Source organism: Aspergillus nomiae, assembly GCF_001204775.2.
Source record: "Aspergillus nomiae NRRL 13137 chromosome Unknown contig00384, whole genome shotgun sequence".
NCBI lineage: Eukaryota > Fungi > Ascomycota > Eurotiomycetes > Eurotiales > Aspergillaceae > Aspergillus > Aspergillus nomiae.
The window spans coordinates 1-19978 of NW_015378439.1; the positions used below are offsets into that span (position 1 = coordinate 1).

General features: G+C 49.2%; 6 protein-coding genes across 6 annotated transcripts; 4 read left to right on the top strand and 2 right to left on the bottom strand.

The window, feature by feature from the left end:
- Positions 1 to 1664: 1664 nt before the first annotated feature.
- On the top strand, positions 1665 to 3410 carry ANOM_008840 (SH3 domain protein; the record flags this gene model as incomplete). Its single annotated transcript, XM_015554096.1, has 5 exons — positions 1665 to 1756; positions 1819 to 1902; positions 1964 to 2126; positions 2179 to 2833; positions 2920 to 3410. The coding sequence occupies 5 exons, from the start codon at positions 1665 to 1667 to the stop codon at positions 3408 to 3410; spliced, it is 1485 nt and encodes a 494-aa protein (XP_015402959.1).
- A 1265-nt stretch (positions 3411 to 4675) lies between these two features.
- On the top strand, positions 4676 to 5950 carry ANOM_008841 (actin-binding ADF family protein). Its single transcript, XM_015554097.1, has 6 exons — positions 4676 to 4769; positions 4886 to 4937; positions 5006 to 5016; positions 5105 to 5362; positions 5427 to 5475; positions 5540 to 5950. The coding sequence occupies exons 2-6, from the start codon at positions 4932 to 4934 to the stop codon at positions 5678 to 5680; spliced, it is 465 nt and encodes a 154-aa protein (XP_015402965.1). The 5' UTR covers positions 4676 to 4769; positions 4886 to 4931; the 3' UTR covers positions 5681 to 5950.
- A 439-nt stretch (positions 5951 to 6389) lies between these two features.
- Positions 6390 to 7604, top strand: ANOM_008842 (cytochrome c oxidase subunit IV family protein; the record flags this gene model as incomplete). Its single annotated transcript, XM_015554098.1, has 3 exons — positions 6390 to 6864; positions 6947 to 7140; positions 7233 to 7604. Coding segments are annotated over 3 exons (759 nt in total), but the record flags the coding sequence as incomplete, so codon positions are not given.
- Positions 7605 to 8525: 921 nt separating this feature from the next.
- Positions 8526 to 10981, top strand: ANOM_008843 (F1F0 ATP synthase subunit beta; the record flags this gene model as incomplete). Its single annotated transcript, XM_015554099.1, has 7 exons — positions 8526 to 8622; positions 8706 to 8869; positions 9006 to 9091; positions 9147 to 9189; positions 9317 to 9633; positions 9692 to 10541; positions 10599 to 10981. Coding segments are annotated over 7 exons (1596 nt in total), but the record flags the coding sequence as incomplete, so codon positions are not given.
- Positions 10982 to 12103: 1122 nt separating this feature from the next.
- Positions 12104 to 17561, bottom strand: ANOM_008844 (1,4-alpha-glucan branching enzyme GLC3; the record flags this gene model as incomplete). The annotated part of the gene is made up of 13 exons (XM_015554100.1): positions 12104 to 12250; positions 12318 to 12948; positions 13010 to 13345; positions 13395 to 14086; positions 14151 to 14263; positions 14316 to 14415; positions 14513 to 14625; positions 14693 to 14902; positions 15290 to 15988; positions 16066 to 16267; positions 16326 to 16364; positions 16425 to 17218; positions 17360 to 17561. The coding sequence occupies 13 exons, from the start codon at positions 17559 to 17561 to the stop codon at positions 12224 to 12226; spliced, it is 4158 nt and encodes a 1385-aa protein (XP_015402962.1). The 3' UTR covers positions 12104 to 12223.
- Positions 17562 to 18281: 720 nt separating this feature from the next.
- ANOM_008845 (uncharacterized protein) lies at positions 18282 to 19169 on the bottom strand (the record flags this gene model as incomplete). Its single annotated transcript, XM_015554101.1, has 1 exon — positions 18282 to 19169. The coding sequence occupies one exon, from the start codon at positions 19167 to 19169 to the stop codon at positions 18282 to 18284; it is 888 nt and encodes a 295-aa protein (XP_015402961.1).
- Between the last annotated feature and the right edge of the window lie 809 nt (positions 19170 to 19978).

Below are 19978 nucleotides of genomic sequence, written 5' to 3' on the forward strand. Positions count from 1 at the left end.
AAAAAAAAACGGGCAAAGATTTATCTTTAGAAAAATTTATTTTTCATTTTTTATAACAATCGGCGACTCTGCTACATAGTAATTCTCGGTTCCAAGGGTCTCACCAGTCTGTAGTTTGGATTCCCGTGCAGGGCTCCACTTGTTGAATCCGCTCGAAAGAGGAAATCTCATCACAAGACGACTTAGAACCCTAAGCCAGAAATATGAGGCAGGTGGTGGTTCACCGCACTGCATCTATACTGTGTTGGTCTCTTGAACCACTATCATCTTATAGGCGCCCAGTGATCTGGCAGCGTGATGCTGTGGTGAGAACCAACCGGGGAAAAGAAAAAATTATTCGAATGGCTGGTCATGCAATGCCCGCGCCCATAGATGAGACTTGTTTCCCAACGGCCTCGAACGTGTGCCACGTCAGACGGTTAGATATGACTCTTATCCTGATTCTTGACCTGTACAGCTATATGTACCTCCGTATACCTGTCTTCCAAGTGAATAGACTTTGCTGTTCCTGCAGTCGCTTCCCATGGTTCTGTTGGGTTTCCCATTTGACAGATCAACTTTTCTACTCGACAGGACGTCTTACGCTTCTTAAGGATCCGGGTAACCCTCCTAAGAATATCTTCAATTAAGCATTGAGTTCATTAGTACTATCGATCTATACTGTCGCTTTGTCTTTGCCGGAATCTTCCTGGATACAATTCCGACCGCGTGAAAGTGGATCTGGTGGTGAGTTTAGTCGAGTTTAATTTTGGCGCGGCAGTAGCAGCGGCAGGCTCAGCAGCAAGCAATTGATCCTGCACCTTTACTCCGTACGGAAGCTGTCTTTCATGTTCTAGTCCACCATGCCGTATATGTACTAATTGCTGAACGAACGCAGTTTAGTGAAGGGTGGAGTCTAGTTTAATTGGAACGCCGCCGACCCTCTTTGAACCGCCCATTCTGTCGCTTCCTTCTCCCCCTTTTGCTTTAAGGCTTTAAACTTAGCCTTGCTTCTTGCCTGTGCCCTTGCGAGTCTGCGACAACGATCGACCGTCTGCGATCATTAGCCATTATTACAATACATCCACCCCAACCCAAGTTGGAAGGCTTCCGAACCGTGCGGTCCCCGAAACCTGGTTCTGTGCCGCTCATTGTTGAGCGCCTAAGGCAAGGAAGAATAATAGCACGGTCCTGGACGTGGAAAGCACGACCTTCGACCGGGACCCTTCACTTTCTTCCATTCTAGGCTACTCTTTCTTTTCTTCATTTCTTCTTGGGCTCCTAGCTGTTCCTTGCGGGACTGAGTCACTCGTTCACTTCAATTCTTCAACTGCATCGACCTTTCTCTCGCTTTTTCTTTTTTTTTGCGTTTCTTTTCTTTCGGACTCGAACTCTTGCCCTCCTTTCCGCAGTTTGACGCGCTTGTTGTGATTTCCGACTAGTCGAAGGTTTTCAAGTTTTCTTGCGCCCCAACAGTTTGTGTTGTCTGGAATTGAGAATACAGAGTCGCCAAATAGCAGCAATATGAGAGTGTCCGCCGACTAAATCATTAGTCCGACCCGAATATCCGATTTGCTATTGATCTGGGTACCATTCGTCCGTCTACACTTCGTCTTCGACATATTCTCTAGCAACCACCAAGATCACCGAAGTTTTGAACAGCATTCTCATAGTCACAGGCTGGCATGGCAACTTGCATATCTCTCAAGGGCTCGACGCAATGTCCCGCCTGGAATGGCTCATCAATATCAACCAGCTCTAGTCTCTACACTGACTTGTACGTCTCGCTGGAATCTCGATCCTGCAAAACCAGAGGAAACTCTACTGACGCTCCAATAGCCCATTTATGCAAAACGTTACAAGCGTAAAACAGTTTGACCAAGAGTTGAGTGATTACGTCAAAGGATCTTACGTTACCCAAAAGTAGGCATTCGCTACCCATACTTCTTACCTTGTACCTCACCTAATCTGTTTTGGCTACCAGATATGTTGACTACCTGGGCTGCCAGGGGGCTAATCTTACGGATACTGATGATTTCTATGCCCGCTATACCGCTAGCAGCATCTGCAGTGGGCTCATTCAAAGTTCCAAAAAAGATTGTGATTTAACTGATAACGAGTCCAGGCCTCTCTGCGCTGATACCTGTGTTAGTACCCTCCTACCTGGCTAGTAAGGAATCCTCTAACCATCTAGGATAGGCATTGATGGCTACAAGCGAAGCAACCATCTTGCTTAACCCTGATCTTTGCCCAAAAAGAGCCGGTAATTATATGAGCCAAGTCCGTTCTGACTTTACCGTGTGTGCTCTTCCTGCCGACTCATTAACCGTGACCTGCATCTCGGGAGCTGACAATGAGTCCGACGAATGTGGGTATGGATCGAATCTGGTCGGCTTGTGCGGATTTTGTGGGGCAAGCTCACCCAACTCCACTGATTCCTGCTGCATAAATTCGAACGCTGCGACTCGATGCAAAGATGTGACCATTCCCACGCCATCAACGACAATCCCGCCAATTTTCACTTCGACATCTGATCCGACAGCGGGAGCTTCATCTGGCCATCTCTCCGGAGGCCAGATCGCTGGGGCTGTGATTGGGGCCGTAGCTGGAGTTGCTTTGTTAGCAGCACTAGCTGCTCTAGCGTTGATATGCTTGAGGCGAAAGCGAAGGGCCCGAAATGACAATGTTTTAAACCAGCCGAACCCTCAGAGGAAGGGCTTTTCACCAATGCAACCCAGCCCCAACCAACAAGGCTTCACACCGATTCCAGGGGGGCGAGTAGCTAGGATGTCTGCCCTGCGTGAGGCCCCAAGTTATTCACCCGGGCGCTCTCGTAACTCCGCCGCCCTCTTCGGTGCTGGAAAATATAGCGAATCCTCTGATTCAGACTACTACGGCGCAAGCCCGGGGCCATGTCTAAGAAAATCCCCCCAACTGCAGGGAAGCGTACTGCCTCACTGTCTAGCAATTCGGTCCTGGCTGGTGCGGGTAGTGACGGGTCACCTCTCTCTGGCAGAGGTGGTCAATACTCATCACCAGATGGGATGGGCAGTGGCCAGTCGGAGCAATTATCCTCATTCCATGATTATTACTCCCAAGATGACATTCGCCCAGGGGACAAGGTTGCCGTCCTTTGGGCGTATCAGCCACGCGCGGGCGATGAATTTGCCCTGGACCGAGGCGAGATGTTGAAGGTGGTTGGAATCTGGGATGATGGTTGGGCAACAGGCATTCGGGTCCCGGAGAGTGCAGAGGACTATGATGCTAGACATAGAGAACAGCGCGACAGCGGCGTCTCGAATGGTTCACACAGACCGATTGCTTCTCCTTCTCCAACTGGGGAAATCAAAGCATTCCCCTTGGTTTGTGTGTGCCTCCCCCAGCATTGGAGAAAAATCATCGATGGAGGACAAGCAGATGATGACCTATGATAACCAGCAGCCCCGCGTGCGTGAGCCAAAAAAGCACGGGGATTTGAACTTCTGATACCGGTTTATGCTCTTACGATAGCGCCTTGTCATTTTCCATCCATATCATTCGCCGCGGCTGTTTTGTTGGATGTCGTGCCTACATGTCGGTTAGCACCAGAGCACCGTCCACGCTACCCTCAGATCATACTTTACAAGACCTTGATCTTTTCCCATTTCTTCTGCTCGGTTGCGGGCTAATGCATCGGGATGCTTCCGCAACGACTCGATATGTTTCTTGTCCATTCGTTCATATACCCCTTTACGACAATGTTATTTACTCTTCCGTTCTTAGACTTCTGTCTCATCCTTGATGCTCGATGTTTCTCTTTTATTCGACTGCCCTCTGCTACAGCGTGAGATGCAGCGTGCCACCCCCGATCGGTTCAACTTGTGTGAACAATCAACGTCGGCGTCAGAGCCGGTCATGGTCAGCACCGAGTAGGGCAGTGGGGCGCTTGTCATGATCGCGGTCGTACAGTACATATTATGGATGTATACTTTCATATATACTGGATTCTACAGCATGGCTAGAAATCAAACTCCCCACGGGTGCTTGGAGCTGGCTATCACCTTGACACCTCTGGGCTAGCACCGGGAATATACCACGTACGCACTAACTAATTATGAGCGTATCATCGAATGCCACCTATGTAGGTATTGGTAGATTACATATTTTTGCGAACATGGTCAATTGTGTGCGCATGGAATCTTGTATAATATTCGGCATAATTGAAGCATCCAATTATAATGAAGCAGTGAGGGCGATGAAAATTGTCCGTTAGTGGACTGAAGTCCCATGGTTGATCTATATGGGACTTAGTCACCCAGTTCCAGAAAATCATAATACAGTGTTGGAGACAATATAAAAATAGTTATGCCGGTGCCTACGGAGCACTCCGTACAATCCGTTAAAATAAGTTCCCCACACTAGCAACGGCAATACGTGTCCAGGAATAGGAAGCTCCATCCAATACCTATGGATACTAGTAGGAGACGCAGGTGATGGATGAACCTGCAGCAGGCTGCAATGTTAAGTACAGTACTAGTTCGTATGCCTCACACTCCAACACTGCCGGAACATTCAGGGGAAATGACTTATGACGAAAACACGGCCTGGGTGGTGCGACGGCGATATCACGTGATAACAACCCCCACCGGCGGCGGCGCAACACCGCAAAGCACAACAACTAAATGCCCCTCTATCTCCATCCCCCATTATTATTCCGCTCTCACCCCCTCACCCGAAATTCAACTCTGTTAGCTTCTTTGTCTCCCAAAAAACCCGTGGGAATCTCTTAGGAATTATCATTTTCTTCTCTGGTTAGTAGATCAAAATGAACGGGCTTCGTGGGATGCAACAGGCATTGTTCTTCCTTGACGGGGAGTTGCCGCTAAAATCAGGGGAACCTAGTTACTGACATCGCGTGCCGGCATAGGTTATCGATTTCGGGGTTTCTTCATTTCCATATCCACATAGCAATCATGTCGGTACGTATCCCACCAACTTCTTTATGGACTGGGCTCATACTAATGTGGTATTCTCTTGGGTCCCGTAGCTCGCAGCTGGGTATGTCGGAAATCGTATCCTACACCTGTCTTCAAGATCAGATTGATGGGAAAGTTCCGAATCGACATTAACAACGCCTAATACTTAGAATTACCATTACCGATGACTGCATCGCCAAGTTCAACGACTTCCGCATGACCGGCGGCAGCAAGGGCGACAAGCCTAAGTTCATCATCTTCAAGATCGCCGATAACAAGAAGGAGGTTGTGGTTGATGAAGTTTCCTCCGAACAAGACTATGAAGTCTTCCGCAACAAGCTTGCAGCTGCCAAGGACAGCAATGGCAATCCTGCCCCCCGTTACGCAGTCTACGATGTCGAGTACGAGCTCGGTAGCGAAGGCAAGAGGTATGGTGCTACTGAAGTCGTCTTCTGAGTTGATTGACAGCTTACTAACTTTTCCGCTGTATAGGAGCAAGATAATCTTCATTTCCTGGGTTCCTAGTGAAACCCCGACTCTCGTAAGCTTATTTGCGCTCTATCTTCCTTTCCCATGCTAGCTGTTGCTGACGATTCATGCAATAGTGGTCTATGATCTACGCCAGCACTAGGGAAGCTCTGAAGAACGCCCTCAACATCCACACCTCCATCCACGCCGACGACAAAGGCGACATTGAGTGGAAGACTGTTCTGGCTGAAGCCAGCGGCGGAAAGGCTGGTAAATAAATGACGGCGTCGGCTGGGCCCGGGCCAGGTGAGCTTGTGTGTGTGCTGGTTATTACACTGCACCGCTCCGTTTCCAGTCCGCGGAGTGTCTCGGAACCAAACAATTCAATGACATTCTCCTGCACAAATTCTAGTCCAATATGAGATCGTTACGACTTGTGTGTTTCTATAGTGATCGTATCCTCGTTTTTTGCGATCGTGGCACTCTCCGTGGCCGAGCGTTGGGAAGGGTTTTCTTTGTTGTCAGCGTTTATACCTGTACAGAATATTGCTACCTGGTAGGGGATGTGGTTTCACAGGATCAGTGTAGAGTAGAATACACGACTTCACCACCCTTTAAACATATCTCATAATGCCGGTCATTGCGTAAGACTGACAGTCGTGCCATGATCCCGAAATCGCCCGTCAGGTGAGCAGTATTGATTGCTTCGCTGTAGAAGTACCGTCAGGAAAACAAAAATATGTGTCGGCATGAAAAATCGGCATATTGACCGTTAGGGCTTGCCAAGCTTCATTGAGCGATCAAAAAGCCGACCATAAGGTGAAGATACCCTTGAAACGGTTTTCGATGTTGGATAGGGATGGAAGTATCAGGTGTTTTGGGTGAAGGAAGCAGAGGTCGGGACAGATTGGGACGTGGACCAATAAGGGCGCACGCAAAACGGACTAACCTAACCGGCCGGATACTCGACTTTCCACCTCAAACCACAGTCGAACGACGTCTTCGTTTCCCATCGCGAAGTCTCGACCACCTCCTCCGCTCCCATCCCACCTTAATTCATCCTCAATCCCGAGGCATTGCATCTCTCGTTCACGGAGAGTGCGTTTGATTTTTAATTGGTCTTTTTTAGTCGCGCGTACGACCTCCCACACAATGTTCCTTCAGTCCGTTTCTCGGGCTGCTGCTCGCAGCTCGGCCATGCCCACCACTGCCATTCGTTCCTACCGCACCGTCTCGGGCCCAATGGCTTGCCTGAATGCCCGCCCTCAGCCTGCGAAGAAGTCTATCGCTCCCCAGCAGACCCGCGCCGCATCCGAGCACGCCATCTCGAATCCCACACTCGCCGGTATCGAGAAGCGCTGGGAGGCCATGCCCCCTCAGGAGCAGGCCGATCTGTGGATGCAGCTGAGGGACCGTATGAAGGTTGACTGGCACCAGATGACCCTTCAGGAGAAGAAGGCTGGTATGTTTTTCCTCTTTACACAATCCCCGCTACTCCCGTTCGATCAGAATTTTGCTGATGGGCTTTCCCCCCCGCATTTTAGCTTACTGGATTGCCTTTGGTCCTCATGGTCCTCGCGCGCAGGCCCCTAAGGGAGAGGGTCTCAGAATTGCCGTCAAGGTCGCCCAGCTCACTGCTGTCTCCGTTGCCCTGTTCTACGTCATTCACTTGTTCGCTAAGCCCCAGCCTAAGACCATGTCCAAGGAATGGCAGGAGGCTTCCAACGAGTATGCCAAGGTACGTTTGATCCTGCTCTCTCACTTGGGCCTGCCATTGGGCAGTGTCTCTTGAAATTCAATAAATCAGATACTGATTACTTGTCACAACAGGCCGAGAAGATCAACCCTATCTACGGTATCAGCGCCGAGGGTTACGAGGGTAAGGGCTTCGTCCAGAGCCCTCCTCTTGAGAAGTCATAGATTGTGGGCCAGTGATGCGGGAGGAACAGGTATAGCAATTGGACAAGCTGGATAGGATGTGCTGTGGGTTCACTCGGTACCCATCGCCGTCCTCCCTCCGTTTTCTGATCCCGCCGGTTCTGTGCCTATCATCATGTGCACTTCCCTTCGCCTCTGTCTTATTTGTTTTGCCCAATGTCAGCCCAAAAGACTTGTATCTCGTACTGTGCCATAATCAATGTATCTCCTTTGTAGCCATAGAGTCTGTTGTACCGCTGCGACTGGTAGCTAACATCTAGGGCCTATGATTTGTAGATTAATACCTAGCGATGATCATTTCCCTAAATTTTACTATGGTCTCTTTTTCTTTTTGTTATTCTGTTTTTGAAAGAGGGTTTGGTATCAACCCTGTTAGGTCGGAAATGTACGACGTCGGAAAAGGGCTGCTACATAGTAATGTTTCCGAACTTTACATTCATGCGCTATTACACTCCTTTGGCTATAGCCATTCTTGTGCTTAATTGCTTGGCATAGAACCTGGCATTGTTGATCTCTAGGAAAACTAATATACTTGGTACTGTGAAGGTCTATATGCCAAAATTGACTATGTTAATACCTTGGTGATCCTGATGGAGAATCACGGGAACACGTCAGATTTTTTTCCCAAGTTGGCGTTCGTCCGAAATAGGAGCTTGGATCTTTTACGGTGTACCCGGACGGGGGTAATAGGAAAACCAAAATATTACCTGGAAAGTTGGGTCTACGCCGTTACGATATGTTTATTTCTTCACCGTATTAATTTGAGCCGCATACACTCGATTTAGACTGGAATGCTTTCGACTAGTCACGATTCTACTGGATAGTGTGCTGGACAAATGGCATTTTTGATGGGGTTCAATGCTCCCTTGTATCCGATGGTTGCCAAGAAGCTCCTCATTTTGTGTGTAAATTTCCATGACAACCGCCGGGAGACTTCTCCATACAGCGTTGGACGGGGAGGATACGAGTAAAAAAAGTTCTCTATCAGATGAAAACGTAGCCGTTATGTATTCGGTTGAAAAGGTGTAAAATGGCAGAACACTGCCTAGCAACCATGAAGCTGATGCAGCTCTGTCCATGTTTTCTGCGCGTTGCTCGGTACATCACGGGATCGTCGGCAAAACCGCCCCGGAAAGGCTAAGACCGGACACAGTCGCCCGTGTCCACCTCAACCTCAACCTCTTCCCTTCCCTTCCCTCTTTCTTCCCTCTCCCCATCTTCTCGTCCCTTTGACCTCATTTATCCCCGTTTCGCTCTTAAACACCATCATAATGTTCAAGAGGTGTGTTGCTCCGCCCACTCTGACCTCGTCGCCCTATGACCATTTTTTCCCCGCTTGCTAACAGCTGTTTTTCCCTTTTACAGCGGTCTTGCCCGGACCTTCGGGAGGGCTGCTTTTGCCCGGCCTACCCCGGTCGCCCGTCGCGTTCCTTCCAAGATCAATGGCTTCCCTTCCCTTGCCAGGTTGGCCAGCACTGAGGCCGCCTCTACCGGCAAGATTCACCAGGTCATTGGTGCCGTCGTCGACGGTATGTTTCCGGCTCCCGACGAAAACCCTGCTACCCGGCTACGCGAAAATCTTTTCCTGGCCTCAATTCCATCATAAAATCATCAACAACGACTCGATGTGTGGCTCAAAACACGATATCTGACTTTCGATCACAGTGAAGTTCGAGGGTGAGAAGCTCCCTGCCATTCTCAACGCCATTGAGACCGAGAACAATGGCCAGAAGCTCGTCCTTGAGGTTTCTGTAGGTAACCCCAGAGCTTGGATGACATCAAGTCGATATAGCTAACCAAAAACAGCAACACTTGGGTGAGAACATCGTCCGTACTATTGCTATGGAGGGTAAGTTACCCCTTTCTATTGTTTATGTATCACCGTGGGCATATCAGAGGTGCTCACCATGGCCTCACCGCTCCCATACACGTGGCTACGGTAGCCGGAATTCTGGGTTGACATGTTACTCTTTCAGGTACCGAGGGTTTGACTCGTGGTGCCGCTGCTCGCGACACTGGTGCTCCCATCACCATTCCTGTCGGCCCTGGCACCCTGGGCCGTATCCTTAACGTCACTGGTGACCCCGTCGACGAGCGTGGTCCCGTTAAGGCCACCAAGTACGCCCCTATCCACGCCGAGGCCCCTGAGTTCGTTGAGCAGTCCACCGAGGGTGAGATTCTTGTCACTGGTATCAAGGTCGTCGATCTGCTTGCCCCCTATGCCCGTGGTGGTAAGATTGGTCTCTTCGGTGGTGCCGGTGTCGGTAAGACCGTCTTCATTCAGGAGTTGATTGTATGTTCACCTGCAGCCAAAGACTTACCTTTCTCCACTCTTTTCTAACTCTTCTCAGAACAACATTGCCAAGGCTCACGGTGGTTACTCCGTCTTCACTGGTGTCGGTGAGCGTACCCGTGAGGGTAACGATCTGTACCACGAAATGCAGGAGACTGGTGTCATTCAGCTCGAGGGTGAATCCAAGGTCGCCCTTGTGTTCGGTCAGATGAACGAGCCCCCAGGTGCCCGTGCCCGTGTCGCCCTTACCGGTCTGACCATCGCCGAGTACTTCCGTGACGAGGAGGGTCAGGATGTGCTGCTCTTCATTGACAACATTTTCCGTTTCACCCAGGCCGGTTCTGAGGTGTCTGCCCTTCTTGGTCGTATCCCCTCTGCTGTCGGTTACCAGCCCACTCTGGCCGTCGACATGGGTGGTATGCAGGAGCGTATTACCACCACCACCAAGGGTTCCATTACCTCCGTCCAGGCCGTCTACGTCCCTGCTGACGATTTGACTGACCCTGCCCCCGCCACCACCTTCGCTCACTTGGACGCCACCACTGTCTTGTCCCGTGGTATCTCCGAGTTGGGTATCTACCCTGCTGTCGATCCTCTTGACTCCAAGTCTCGTATGCTCGACCCCCGTATTGTCGGTCAGGACCACTACGACACTGCCACCCGTGTCCAGCAGATGCTCCAGGAGTACAAGTCCCTCCAGGATATCATTGCCATTCTTGGTATGGACGAACTGTCTGAGGCTGACAAGCTCACTGTCGAGCGTGCCCGTAAGCTTCAGCGTTTCCTGAGCCAGCCTTTCACCGTCGCCCAGGTCTTCACTGGTATCGAGGGTAAGCTGGTCGACCTCAAGGACACCATCCGCTCCTTCAAGGCCATCATCAACGGAGAGGCTGATGACCTTCCTGAGGGTAAGTTTCCTCTGACTAATGCTTGTATTTGACCTGTAAGCTAACGGTGTCTCACAGCTGCTTTCTACATGGTTGGTGACCTCGAGTCCGCCCGTGCCAAGGGTGAGAAGCTCCTGGCCGAGCTCGAGAACAAGGCCTAAATGTAATATTGTTTTTAAAGCGCCCTTTTCTTTTTTGTTAGACATGGACTTCCTTTCTTCAGTTTTCCGTTTTCTGTCGATACGTGTACAGTACTCGAATTAAGAAAAGGGAGTTGAACGAAAGGCTTATCCTCCCTGTTCAGAAGAAAAAGGAAGGGAGCACTATTACACCTACCTTAAAGTCCGGATGAATAGTCCGGGCTTGTGTTACACTACGTGCTCATGTAAGTAAGTTAAAACGACCACATTCAGCCTGATACCCTCGGGGCTGGGACAATTGTATTCATTTCTTTTGTTGGATCCTCTCTGCTTGTCTTCTCTCCCTACGTAGGCGCTGTAGCTTGATAGTCTCGTAGTCACGTTGCTATGTTTGCAATTCTTCATGTGAAATGCTTTGTTTCTGTACATTTGTTATCGCCATCTATATCTGTATACTTGGATTGGCAATAGCATAGATTGTCAGGTATAAGCAGTGTCGTTAGTTCTACCAATACTATGCCTCAGTCCCCCTTATAAGTATATATCCTTCGCTTGCTGTTTTTCCTGATCTTTCAGCAATGCTGCTACAGATGGCCTAATAGAAATCTATTTTGATATAGCTATTTTCAATCATGGCATTATATATAGTCCTACACGATACCATTCTTTAAGTATATTGTCGACACATAAAACAAAGTACCCCTTGAAAATACTCCTAGTTCATGCCACTATTTCCTGCGTATAGATCAGATTTATCCTGCACTACTGAGTACTCAACCCCCCTGTGTGATATTTATACACATATCCTAGAATACCTAGACCGAACCCAAACCAAACTTAGCAAGACAAGATTCGAGAACCAAACGAACTCACTATCATCACTCCTCCATTCTATATTCTAGGACATCTTTCTCTCAAATGATAACACTGAGACCTACCTGTAAATCTATAGGATAAGTACCGATTTCATGGGAACCTGACTGTTGCATTTACTCTCTCCCATGATATGGTCAGGAGATTCCGAATAGCGCCCCATCTTCTCCAAAGAGCTAGTGAAACGTACTCACGGCTGCTGTTGTGTTGCATTGTATTCGGACTTAATGAAGTATGGCACTTGAATAATGTCAATGTTGACTTCGTTGGAGTTGGGACTTCGCTGTTAGCAAGAGTTGTTCACCTTGGTAGCTCAGTGTTCGTCGTGGTGGAGCATCGATGGTTGTGCTGGTTACTGTGTTTTGTAGGTTGTTTGTAGAGTAGTACGAGATGTTGATACGTTTGGAAGGAGTGTTTGAATGGGAAGGGGAGGGTGAAGCTTGCGGGACTGGAAGGCCTAGTATGTGTTCGGTGGTGATGATCCCAGGGTTTTATGGTTTGGTTGTCTCTATATACTTTTCTAATTGGGCGAAGATTGATGCTTGAAGAGGACTATATAATGACTAAAGTCTAAAAACTAGAAAAGTAAATTGTAGTCGAGGATTATGAAGCTGACAATTAAAATAAACAACAGTCGGTGGGGAGTATAGCTTAGTGCTCAGGGTGTGCTTGCAGAATGATACGAGGTATCTACAGCGTTTCCTCTAAAGCCAAGACCTGTTGCGAGCTATTAGCAGGGCTATTTCCTTGTGAATTTTGGTGTCATGTATAGGTTGGATCTTACTAGTGCGGTCCTCGTGGGGAGGTAGACTTGGAGGAAGTTGCTCCGGCCATTCCACGATAAATCGGTGGTAAAGAACCGTGTCTCCTTAAGATTGCGGTTTAGACCACCGAATGCTGCATCATCAGTGTCGAGAACTATGCGGTACGTGCCTGCTTGCTCAACGCCAACACGGTAATCGGTGAAGCTGTTGGTTGGGTGGAAATTGAAAATCCAAAGAAGACCTGCCCGCTCAAAGACGAGGACCTTGTCGGTTTCGTTCTTTAGGCTGACATATGCCTGGGGCGAATGGAGCCATCCGTATTTTTCTTCTGTTAATTGCATCGCACGGTCGAAATCATTGAGGAATCTATACCGAAGAAGGTGGTCCTCGGTCAGATTTAGCTGGCGTCGTGCGTACCAGAAGGAGTTATTGTTTCCTTCTCGGGGGAAATCGAGCCATTCCGGGTGTCCGAACTCATTACCTTCGAAGTTAAGGTAGCCCTCACCCCCGAGACCATGTGTGACTAGTCGGATCATCTTGTGCAAGGCCATGCCTCGTTCGATGATGGGGGTGAACTCTGTCAGCACGGACATGTGTGTGTACATTTCTTTATCGCATAGCCACATCATGAGGCTTTTATCGCCAACAAGCCTTACCATGGAGTCAGTTAAATGATACTCGGATAGCATATATGGTGAATTTGTGTACTTACGCTTGATCATGGCTTTCTGCGTAGGCAATCGTTTTCTCGCCATGGCGTCTGTTTGTCAACGTGAAGGACAGGTTTCCTATATTCCACTCGTCGTCCGCCTTCTCTTTTAAGAGCTTGATATACATGTCTGGGACGGCCATGGCGAGGCGGTAGTCAAAGCCGACTCCGCCTAGCGAGTGTGGCAGACAGAGTGCCGGCATCCCAGAGACATCTTCCGCTACTGTGATACAGTTGGGATAGAGGTTATGGAGCATTTCGTTAGCAAGAGTCAGATACGTCACACCTTCTTCATCGACAGAAGAGCCAAAATACTCATGGTACCCTCCAGAAAAGCCTCTGTGTTCCAATTAGACGAATAGTAACACGGAAAAGATCGGCTACTTACGTTCCAATTCCGTGATGGGTGTAAAGCATACTTGTGACTCCATCGAAGCGGAAACCATCAAATCCATACTCCTCCATCCAAAAGCGCAAGTTGCTCAGAAGGAAGCGCAGAACCTCGTGATTACCATAGTTAAACAAGCGGCTGTCCCATAGCTCATGTCGACCCTTATCACCGCCGTGGAAGTATAGGTGATCTGTGCCGTCGAACATGTTCAATCCATCGAGCACGTTCTTCGACGCATGGCTGTGGACGACATCGAGGAGTACCACTAGGCCCATGCTGTGGGCTTTGTCGACGAGCTCCTTTAGGTCTTCAGGTGTACCATAGCGGCTGCTCGCTGCGAAGAAGTTATTGATTTGGTATCCGAAGCTGGCGTAGTAAGCGTGCTCCATGATGGCCATTAGTTGAATTGCATTGTACCCCAGATATTTAATCCGAGGGAGCATGTTAGAAGTGAACTCTTTGTAGGTTGCAACTTTAGTTTCTGGTGATGAAATACCCACATGTGCCTCATAAATTCGGAGACTCTCGGGCTTCTTAGGGCGGGGATGCTGGAACTTATATTGTTCTCCAGCTGGAGGATTCCAGAAGACGGACTCATATGTAGGTGATACACTGAGATCTTGCACCACACGCTTGATCCACGCTGGGATCCGATAGATTCGCTCTCCACTGGGGGTTACCATTGATATCTGGACAACCGTAAGTGTTAGGAAGCGTATCGATAACTATGCGCCTGAACAATGGGATCGATACCTTGATCTTACTATCATGGGGAATAGCTGGTGCACCGTTAACTGCTGGCACTGTAACCTCCCAGACGCCAAAGTCATTCTTTGTCATTGGGTGGGCAGTTACATCCCAATTGTCTGCTAGTTTCAGTACTGTTTCGTATAACTTTCTCCATGCAATCAAACATACTGAATTCTCCAACAAGTTGCGCTTGCACAGCATTTGGAGCCCATTCTCTGTACACAATGTCACCGTTGGATTGAACGTTGAGGCCAAACCTCTCGTAGCCCTAAAGAGTGAACGAAGTCATAGTTAGCAGGGGCAAACTTCACAGTCAATTGGCACGCTCCCAGAACAAGGGCATCATGAGGGTATTTGATTCTCACCTTGCTGAACGTTTCAAGACCACCTTCTGTCTCATTGATGGTCTTCACCCAGCCTTCGACGAAACTGAACCTTTGCTTCAAAGCATCCCGAAAAGGCTCCAGCCAAGGTCCAACTGTATGACACCTGAATATATTCAGCATAAAGTGGAATTGTACAAGGTGTCGTTTGACGTGACCAACCTGTGCCGTCCGGCGGGGAGCTATCCGCAGCTTGGGAGGTACCCATTCCGGCAGCTGGCAGGAACTGATAAGGCTCAATCAGGTACAGAACCTTGTTACTGAGATCCGACGAAGCAAATTGAGATAGTTTGAACCTAACACTACCACCAGGAATTGCAAGAAGAAAATTTAGGCAATGGTTGGGGAGAATGCAGAAGAGGAGAAGGAAACCTGATTTCCTGATGCGGGGGGTTGTTGAGAGGCCAAAGCTCCCGTGGTCTCCCCATGTGACATCACCCTACCCTTGACTTGTTTGCGTATCTTTCACTCCTTGTACCTTTCACAATACTAGACGTTTCCCTTGAATTGTTTTGTCGATTACAAGCGAAATATTAATCTACTATGATATACACGAGGATTATCGCACCCTCGAATCTAGCCCCGAGATTGAAGGGAGCCATCGTGTTAAGTCTACTCATGACAAGATAAGACGTTGATAACTGACTTTATCTTGACAAACACAATGTATAATTAAAACAAATCGAGAATCAAATGGTAGGACATGCATGCGTCACGTTTAGTGATGGCCATGGCGCCGATGATTGTGACGGCCAGCACGAGGAGGGCCTGTGGGTGCTGGCTTGCCATTTCCGAACGGACAACCACCAACCTCACCGGCAGACTGTTCAGGAGGTTGCTGCGAAGATTGCTGGGAAGGCCGCTCAGTGGCCACAACAGGAGCTGGTGTGCTAGTGGACGTCTTCTGCTCGGCCGTGGTGGAGGTCGCCTCAGCAACCGTAGTCGGTTTAGAGGACGCCACAACCGCCCGGACCTTCGCTGTTGAGCCTTTGTTGGCCATCAAAGCACTATACGGAGTCGCTCCAGGGTAGAAGGAGGTGGGGATGGTCGGGATTGGAATGGAGGCTGTGATACCGAAGTCCGCCTTCAGATCGGCAGCCATTGTTGCCGCCGAATAGCCCGATGGGGCGCTGGAGACCGTAGTCGTGGTCGCCTCATAAGCAACGTGGCTAGAGCCTGATTTGAGACAAAACCCAGTGCCATAAGCGTTGCGGCAAGAGTACCATTGACGCTGCCTGGAACTGTCCTCAGTCCACATGGCAAAGTCTTCAATGGTGATATCGTAGCAAGGGGCACCGTCTGGGCAAACAATCTTGATAGGTCCTCTTGCAGCACCATTCTCCTCAGTTCCCTTCCAGTTTCTGAGAGTGATGTTGCTCAGTTCCACACCATTTCCTCCCTGAGAGCTCATGCTGGCCCAGTAGCTGTCAATATCGAACGAGTAGGCGTTTCCGTGGCCTGAGAAATGCAAGGTGCAGGGTTAGCATTTTGTCAAGGAATTCCGCTAACTGGCTTATATGGATGCTTGTGCTTACCGATGAAGTTCTCAAATAGCAGATTAGTCGCAGAGCCACTACCACCGTTGCTTTTGATGAACATCATGTTGTTGGAGTTCCAGGTGTAAATGTTCCGGTAGGTGATATCACTGATATCGGTATCCTTTCCGAGAGAACCCATACCACATCCGCCGCTCCAGTTGCAGTAGATATTCTCAACCAAGATGTTCTTAGAAGGGCTCTGCAGATGGGTGTTAGACAGTCATTGAGATGAAAGGTGCGCTGTGATGGAAACATACCTTGACTGTGACACACTCATCCTTGTTCGTTACCTCGATCTATTACATGTAAGCTACCGAGGAACGCCAGACTCAAAATATCGGCAATTCACTACTCACGTCATGAATCCAGACGTTCGTTGACCAAACGTCAACACCATCCAAGCCACCGTGGTTACCACCACGAATTGCCATGTTATATACTTCGCCGTTGGTGCAAGTATCCAGGGAAAAGTGGAAGGCAGGGGCATCGACAAGGATGAAGTCATGAACCGAGAAATCCGTAACATCATAGAGTCGCAAAAGACGAGGCCCACCCCATTTGTTATCCTTGTGGTACTCATAGCCCAAGCCCTGCATGGCACCCGACGATGTGCTACTGAAGAGCTCAAAATCACTGGAATGTTCAATAAAGATCATGTTTCCACCGTCCGTGCCGGTACGGTAGATGGTTCCATCAATCTGCAGTGCCCATGCCTTACCACCACTCAGTTTGGCCCAAGTTGATAGTGCATAATCTCCCGATGGCACATAAACCAAACCGCCAGATTTGCAGTCGGCGAACGCCGATGCCAGAGGGGGCCCGAGATCGGTGGTCTTATCGGCTTTAGCTCCGTAATCGAGGACATTGCAAGTCTTCGTGGCAGCTTTCGTCGAAGCCGATGTTAATGGTCCCACAGATCCAGAAAGGCTGGCCACCGCAAGGGTAGGTACCAGACTCACGAGAGAAAACAACGACAATGTATTGATCCGCATTTTGCTGAGCGGAACTGGAGAAGAAAAGGTGAGCGTGAGTATAGAGGCAAGAAGGATTGTAACGCACGAGCGAGAAGAGCTCTTAAGTAGAGCTAGACCCTGGATCTCAACCTGAAACAACTTCCCTAAGACATGGATGGAGCCAGCATCTAGTAGCCCTAGTTTCAAACAGCCGCTGGTTACTATCTATGCACTCCCACGTCTGAGCGATAATCTGTCAAATCGGACTAGACTTCTAGAACTAGACATCGGTTTGAGTCAAATAGATTAGTCGGCGCTTCAGGAGCAACGATGCATACCAATCTCTAACAAAAGAGGCATGGCATTCTTCGGAGTATTAAACCAAGCACGAGCATCCGTCTCGTGTTTCGCAGCATATATCGGCTGTCGTCCCGGATCTGCAATTTCGCTCAACAAGATGTCCACAGAGCTCGATAAGTCTGTTCGGTCCTTAACGCACAAAACTTCACCCTCCATCAAGCTTTTGATGCTCCTATCCATTGGGGCGGAATACCCTCCAAAGAAGTGGATCCGAACGAGAGATGAAACGCTCTAAAAAGTGCCACTTTCGGAGAATAGCCGACAAGAAAGAAAGAGCCTTTTACTCCAAAATTGAGAATTAGGAGGTAAGCAACTCCAATTGAAGTTAAAGGGGTGAGGTTAAATGAAGGCTTGGAGTAAAATTAATTACCCTCTGACCAGATCCAGTCAAGGATCGCCAATACCTGTGACGAACAGGAGCAGTTGGCCTTCTATGCTTAGTCTAAGCTTGATTCACATTAAGTGTTGGAGGCTCCACGCACTCATTTATGGCTACTCATGTCCGGGTTCAGCCCTGTGCGATGTTTTCCGAGCCACCTGCTGCTGCTTCTCCTCGGGCTGAAGTATGGGTATGTTCCGCTCCAGCTAAGGCCATGTCTAAAACAAGATCGTTCAAAAAGGGACAGAAAAAAATGTATGCATTTGAATTAAATTTGTATTCTCGGAAAGCCCCCAATATGTGCAACGAAATAGATGTCTATCTGGACTCAATCATACGGCAAATTGATAACATTTGATGTCCTCACGCTAGTCATTGTCGGCATGCCGAATGTACAGGATTCCCAAGAGGCTTGGTCCGGTATGGGACCGTGGACACATTCGGTCTGACTGGACAAATCAATGAAGTCAGTATGGATCTCCATTCCATTCAACGAATGCAAAGCTAATTGAACTCACTATTTACAGACTGGCGCCAAGAGTAGCGACAACACTGCCAACAGAAGTGCCTAGAGCAGGCAGAGCGAGATTGGTGAGAAGGCCTGCAACATTGGGAGAGAGCTGGATGAGAAGGAAAGAGCCATCCTGGGCGACGACAGTGAGAAGGTTCTTAACGGGCTCGCCGAGGTCCTTAAGAAGATCACCGACGCTACCGGCGGTCTTGATGATCTGACCTACGGAGGTACCGACTCCAGGGAGGCCGAGGCCGGCGAGGAGAGAGGCGACAGATGGACTGAGCTGGATGAGGAGACGCTTGGAATCGGTACCGGTGACTTCAAGGACATCTTGCACCTTGGGGGCAACGTCCTGAACGAGCTGGCCATCGGCGGAGCGCTTCAGGTTCTCGCCAAGGGTGGCGACAATGTTGCCAACGGGAATACCGACGCCAGGAAGACCGGCCTTAGAGAGAAGGCCAGCGATGTCAGAAGACAGCTTGATCAAAAGAGCGCTACCGTCCTTGCTGACGACGGTCAGAAGGCCGTCAACAACTGGGCCAAGGTCCTTGACCAGGTCGCCGACCGAGGCAGCCGTCTTGATAACCTCACCGACAGAGACGCCAACACCGGGAAGGCCGAGGCCAGAGAGGAGGCCGGCAACACTGGGGCTAAGCTCAATGAGGAGCTTCTTCGCATTAGGGCCAGTGACAGTGAGAACCTGGTTCACACCATGGCCAACATCCTGAACAATGTGACCACTGGCACCGGAAGAGGGGGCTGGGGATGTTGCAGGAATAGCGTATGTGGTGGATGTAGCCTCCTTGAGGATACTGACATCAGAGAGACTGCCAGCAGGGGCAGCCATGGCTGAAGAGGCCAAAGCAGCGATGACAGTGATAAGGGAAGCCTTCATTGTGATGAGATTTCTGAATGAAAATTAAAATGAATGACAGGATATATTGATACTGGGTATAACCGTTAATGAATGACGGAAGTTGGAGAGCGAGAGAACGAATGAGTGTTGCGCTGCTGGTCGAGAAAGAAAGTCAATCGAGCTGGAGCTATCTAAGCCTTATATACTGCAGCTGCTCGGGATTATGTGTTTGTTACCATCCTTTTCAGAGACCAGCTGGACAGATTGATTAGCTGGCGGGTCAACCATTTGACTAGGGACTTGCGTTATTGCTCAGGAGAGTAAAGCTTCATCGCAAGCTTGATGGAGACAAAGGACCACCACGCTGTGGGTACTGCATATGAAAACGGGATACAGGTTCTCCAATGCAACCTCGTGCCATAAGCCTGTGCGGCTTGTACACCAGTACTATCGCTATGCTACGTATACTGACACCGAATCTAGGCGCCAGAGTGATCTACGTGCAATTCCCACCATGAAGCTCGAACAACCCATACAATTCCAAGAGGACCATATTTTGAGAAGAGGCCCAACGTTACAATCGCCAATTCTCTCCATAGACTCTAGATAGGATAATACTGCAATAAGAGCGCAATCATTGCTTGTTCGGGGAGGGCCGGATCCGCTGATCTACATGGGATAGACTTTAAGACATCATGCTTCCACGTCTTCCGCGCATTCTCCCTAGTTACTTGTTAACTACTACAGTGATCTGCATCTTAATTTTACCAGATAACTGGCACCATGTACTGGGCACCCTTTCGATCACATGCGCTGCTAGAAGCCGAATAGTACTCCGTACGCTGATT

Coding starts and splice junctions, on each gene's coding strand:
- ANOM_008841 (XM_015554097.1), top strand. Junction 5,363..5,426: donor CTCGGTAGCGAAGGCAAGAG/GTATGGTGCTAC, acceptor TCCGCTGTATAG/GAGCAAGATAATCTTCATTT. Junction 5,476..5,539: donor CTAGTGAAACCCCGACTCTC/GTAAGCTTATTT, acceptor TTCATGCAATAG/TGGTCTATGATCTACGCCAG.